Genomic DNA, 5,704 nt, shown 5'->3' on the forward strand with positions numbered 1-5,704 from the left:
AGCCTCCCAAGTAGCTGGGACCACAGGCACCCACCACAACGCCCGGCTATTTTTTGGTTGCAGCCATTATTGTTGTTTGGTGGGTCCGGGCTGGATTCAAACCCGCCACCTTAGGTGTATGTGGCTGGCGCCTTAGCTGCTTGAGCCACAGGCGCTGAGCCCAAAGATTTCTTAAATAGGACACAAAAATCACAAACTATAAAAAATAGGTAAGATGAACTTGTCAGTATTAAAAACTTATCTTTGGCTCAGTGCCTGTGGCTCAAGTGGCTAAGGTGCCAGCCATATACACCTGAGCTGACGGGTTCGAATCCAGCCCTGGCCCACTAAACAATGATGGCTGCAACCAAAAAATATCCAGGCGTTGTGGTGGGTGCCTGTAGTCCCAGCTACTTGGGAGGAGGAAGCAGGAGAATCTCTTGAGCCCAGGAGTTGGAGGTTGCTGTGAGCTGTGACACCACGGCACTCTACCCAGGGTGACAGCTTAAGGCTCTGTCTCAATAAATAAATAAATAAATAAATAAATAAATAAACTTATCTTCAGAAAATAGACTTAAAAAATGAAAAGGCAGGCCACAGACTGGGAGAAAATAGTTGCTAAATATCTGATAAAGGACTTATGCAGAATATATGAAGAACTCTTAAAACTCAGTAAGAGGACAATTCAATTAAAAAATGGGCAAAACTAGCCGGGGTTGTGGCAGCCACTTGCAGTCCCAGCTACTTGGAAGGCTGAGGCAAGAGAATCACCTAAACCCAAGAGCTAGAGGTTGCTATGAGCTGTGACGCCATGGCACTCTACCAAGGGTGACAAAGTGAGACTCTTGTCTCTAAAAAAAAAAAAAAACATGGGCAAAAGTTCAAACAGACATCCCCCCCAAAAAAACTATACAGATATGGTAAGTAAACATATGAAAATATGCTCGGCTTCACTAGTTATCAGGGAAATACAAATTAAAGCCACAATGAGATACCATTATACACCCAGAATGACTCAAATACTAAGAATTGGTAAGGAAGTAGGGCAACTAGAACTCTCATAAACTGCTGGTAGGGCTACAGCCTCTTTGGAGAAAGTTCTTAAAGTTTCTTATATAAAGTTATATAAACACTATATCTATATTACAACTCAAGATAAAGTCTAGTTCACACAAAGACTCACACAGCAGTGTTCTTAAAGCATCATCCATAATAGCTCTAATCTGTAAGTAACACAAATGTCCATTAACTGATGAATGAATCAACAAATTATAGTAGCTGGGCATGGTGGCTCACACCTATAATCTAGCATTCTTGGAGGCCAAGGCAGGTGGATTGCTTAAGATCAGGAGTTTGAGACCAGCCTGAGCAAGAGCAAGACCCCATCTCTAAAAAATAGCTGGGTGTTGTGGCGAGTGCCTGTAGCTCCAACTACTTGGGAGGCTGAGGCAAGAGAATTGCTTAAGCCGAAGAGTGTGAGGTTTCTATGAGCTGTGATGCCATGGCACTCTGCTGAGGGCAACAGAGACCCTGTCTCAAAAAAAAAAAAAAAAAAAAAAGACATACTAATACATACAACAATATGAATGAATCTCCAAAACATTATGCCAATTGAAGGAACTCAAATATAAACGACTACATACTGAACTCAAAATGGATTCTAGATCTAACCCTAAAATGTAAAATTTTAAAACTTTTAGAAGAAAATACAAGAGAAAATCTTCATGACTTGGATTTAGACAAAAAATTCTTAGGTATAACACCAAATGCATGACCCTAAAAAAGAAAAAATTGATATATTTTAATTTAGACTTCACCAAAATTAAAAACTTTTGTTCCATGGAAAATATTTTTAAAAGATAGAAAGACAAGCTATAGCCTGGGAGAAAATACTTGCAAATCACATGTGTCACAAAGGACTTATGTCCAGAATATGTTTTTTAAAAAACTAGAACCTCAGAAACCTACTAGTAAAAACAACCAAACAATGCAATTTAAAAATGAGCAAAAGATCTGAACAGATACTTCACCATAGAGAACATTCAGATGGCAAATAAGCTACATGAAAAGATAGTCAACATCATTAGCATTAGGTAATAAAACCACAATAAGATACAACTACACATCTATTAGAATGGCTAAAATAAAATATATTGACAATAATAAGTGTAGTCAAGGATACAGAGTAACTGGAAATCGCATACATTATTGTTTTGGGGGGGTTTTTTTGAGACAGAGCCTCAAGCTATCTCCCTGGGTAGAGTGCCATGGCTTCACTGCTCACAGCAACCTCCAACTCCTGGGCTCAAGCGAGTCTTCTGCTTCAGCCTCCCAAGTAGCTGGGACCACAGGCGCCCACCACAACACCCGACTATTTTTTGGTTGCAGCCATTATTGTTGTTTGGTGGCCCGGGCTGGATTTAAACCCGCCACCTTAGGTGTATGTGGCTGGCGCCTTAGCCACTTGAGCCACAGACGCCAAGCCCATACATTGTTGTTGATCTAAAATGGTATAGTCATTCTGGAAAAGTCTGACAATTTCTTATGAAGTTAAATATGCACTTACCATATGGCCCAGCAATCCCGTTCCTAGTTATTACCCTGGAAAAATGAACTTATGTTCACATAAAAATCTGTGAACAAATGCTTATCCCCATTCTATTTGTAATCATGAAAAAGTAGAAGCAGCCCAGTGGGTGAACAAACTGTGGTACATCCATAGAATAAACCCTGCTCAGCAATAAAAAAGGAGCAAACTATTGATATACATACCAATTTGGATGAACCTCAAAGACATGCTGAGTGAAAGAAGCTAGTCTAAAAAGTTACATGCGATATGAATGATTCTATTCATGTGACATTCTAGAAAAGACAAAACTATAGTAATGGAAAACCAGTCAGTGGTTGCCAGTGGTTATGGGGGAGGGAAGTTTAAAGAAATAGCACAAGGCGGGCAGCGCTGTGGCTCAAAGGAGTAGGGCGCTGGCCCCATATGCCAGAGGTGGCAGGATCAAACCCAGCCCCAGCCAAAAACTGCAAAAAAAAAAAAAAAGAAATAGCACAAGGAATGTTAGTGGAGTGAGAACAACTGTTCTGTGTCCTACTTGTACTGGAGGTTGCACAAATTTTTACAAGTGTTAACATTTATAGGACTGTACACCAAAATATTACATGGTAATATGAAAAAAATAAAAATTTATTTATTTATTTAATTTGAGACAGAGTCTCAAGCTGTCACCATGGGTAGAGTGCTGTGGTGACACAGCTCACAGCAACCTCAAACTCTTGGGCTTAAGTGATTCTCTTACCTCAGCCTCCCAAGTAGCTGGGACTACAGGTGCCCACTACAACGCCCGCTATTTTTTGGTTGCAGTTGTCATTGTTGTTTGGCAGGCCTGGGCTGGATTCAAACTCGCTAGCTTTAGTGTATGTGGCTGGTGCCCTGGCCGCTTGAGCTACAGGCACCAAGCCAAAAAATAAAAATTTTAATTTTAATTGGGGCCTTGATGAGTTTGCAAGAATTAGCTATAAAGCACTTACTACCTGGCACATAGTAAACAGTCGATATAATATTGTAGCTATTATTATTATTCACGTACTATTATTTAAGTTTATGAGATTTTTCTCCTCTCTAAAAACTTACTTAAATACAGCAGAAACACAAACATTAAAAAGGGTTGCTCACTGATAGGAAAACCCACTAATTATAGGCAAAAGTGTGGCAAAAGTGGGAAAAGAGAGAAGTCCTAGGAGAAGGGTGGCCTGGGAAGATGATGTTGATCACTTGCTAGGGGCTGACCTTGCCAAGTTCCAGGGGTCCTCAAACTTTTTAAACAGGGGGCCAGTTCACTGTCCCTCAGACTGTTGGAGGGCCGGACTGCGGGTCCGGGATGAGTCGGCTGCTAAACAGGACAGGCAGCGGCAACAAAAACACCTGAAGGGCTGGATAAATGTCCTTGGTGGGCCTCATGTGGCCCGTGGGCCGTAGTTTGAGGACGCCTGCTTCAGGCCACCTGGCACCCCTTATGACGCTTACCATGTGCTGCTTCTCTCTTATGGCAGTTTGCTGGGATGGAGTCAGGCTATGCTTGCTTCTGCGGAAATAATGCTGATTACTGGAAGTATGGAGAGGCAGCCAGTACTGAGTGCAACAGCGTCTGCTTCGGAGATCACACCCAACCCTGTGGTGGCGATGGCAGGATCATCCTCTTTGATAGTGAGTATGCCTGTGTCTCTCAATTCCCAAGGCACAGGAACCCTTGGACCAGAGTGACAAGCCTGCCCATCTATCTTCTTTTCCATTTATTTATTCATTCACTTAGCAATACCTGAGAAGCACCTACTATAGGCCAGGCACTGACCAGACCCGGGGAATATGCACAGAGCACAAGACTCACCCCCTCCCTTCTAGAAAGAAGGACAGATGTCTAACAAGTGATTGGTTTAAAGTGAGGTGGCCTATTGACAGATGCTAAGACAACATAGGAAAGATAAATTTTTTTTTTTTGGAGACACTGTCTCACTCTGTCACCTTGGGTAGAGGGTTGTGGCTAATTTTACAAAGACATTAATAAAACTGTTAGTATCAGCTTTAATATCCTCTAATTTCAATATAATCTCCAAGCCCATGCAGTGTTTTCTCAGGCATTTGGAATTTATTATCTTACTGTCATGCATCTGAGAGCATATGCTTTAAGTTGTTTTTCCAGGCCTGGCATTGGCTTTACTCTGCCCCACCTCTTCTCTAACTGGCAGCTTTGTGAGATACTGGCTAGAGGAAGAGTGTGTCCTGAATGGGGTGTGGATCCAGCACACTGACCTCTCTAACACTGTGTTGTAACCACTGAATACCTAATGCCTTGTTCAGTCTATCCACAACCACCCAGTGACAGTGAAACTTTATGAGAGTCATAGCACCAGTGCAGCACCAGATACTAAGATGGTAGAAAGGGGCTCGGTGCCCATAGCTCAGTGAGTAGGGCACCAGCCACATACACTAAGGCTGGAGGGTTCGAGCCCAGCCTGGGCCTGCTAAACAACAATGACAACTGCAACCAAAAAATAGCTGGGCATTGTGGCAGATGCCTGTAGTCACAGCTACTTGAGAGGCTGAGGGAAGAGATTTGCTTAAGCCCATGAGGTTGCCGTGAGCTATGATGCCACGGCACTTTAGCAAGGGCAACATAGTGAGAGTCTGTCTCAGAAAAAAAAAAAAAGATGGTAGAAAGGAGATAATCACAAATGAGACAAACAAAAGTCTTGAGATTGCCAAGAAATATTAATAGTATCTATAGTATCTATTGTGTTTCCCTGAAAATAAGACATACCCCAAAATAAGCCCTAGCAGGATTTCTATGCATTTGTTAAATATAAGCCCTACCCCAATAATAAGACCTAGTGATGGGCCTAGCGTATCTGCATAGCCACACCATGCCTTTTGGCCCAGAGCAGTAAGGAAGATTGGAATACCTTTTATCTGCCACAGCTCCTTTCTCAGAGTCATTCGCACTTGCGCGGGCACGTGTGTGGTAACTGCGGTCGCAGACATCCTATTGCGCACATGTGAATGGCTAGGGAAAAAGAGTTCACGCATCACTAGTGCCAGCCCCACCAACAAGGTCAGCTCCCCCTGTCAGGTTCCAGAAGAAGATGACTTAACTGTATTTGAATAAATGTAGATTGTTGTATTATACTTAATAAAAATAAGACATCCCCTGAAAATAAG

At 42.2% G+C, this 5,704-nt stretch overlaps 1 protein-coding gene across 1 annotated transcript in view; it reads left to right on the top strand.

Moving 5' to 3' along the window:
* KREMEN1 (kringle containing transmembrane protein 1) overlaps positions 1 to 5,704 on the top strand; it is a 60,475-nt gene that overhangs the window by 32,458 nt on the left and 22,313 nt on the right. The window contains exon 5 of the mRNA XM_023513235.1: positions 4,042 to 4,195. Within this exon, the coding sequence (XP_023369003.1) occupies positions 4,042 to 4,195 (154 nt within the window). The remainder of the gene's footprint in view (positions 1 to 4,041; positions 4,196 to 5,704) is intronic.

The sequence above is a fragment of the Otolemur garnettii genome, unplaced genomic scaffold, assembly GCF_000181295.1.
Source record: "Otolemur garnettii isolate 467f Iridium unplaced genomic scaffold, OtoGar3 scaffold00038, whole genome shotgun sequence".
NCBI lineage: Eukaryota > Metazoa > Chordata > Mammalia > Primates > Galagidae > Otolemur > Otolemur garnettii.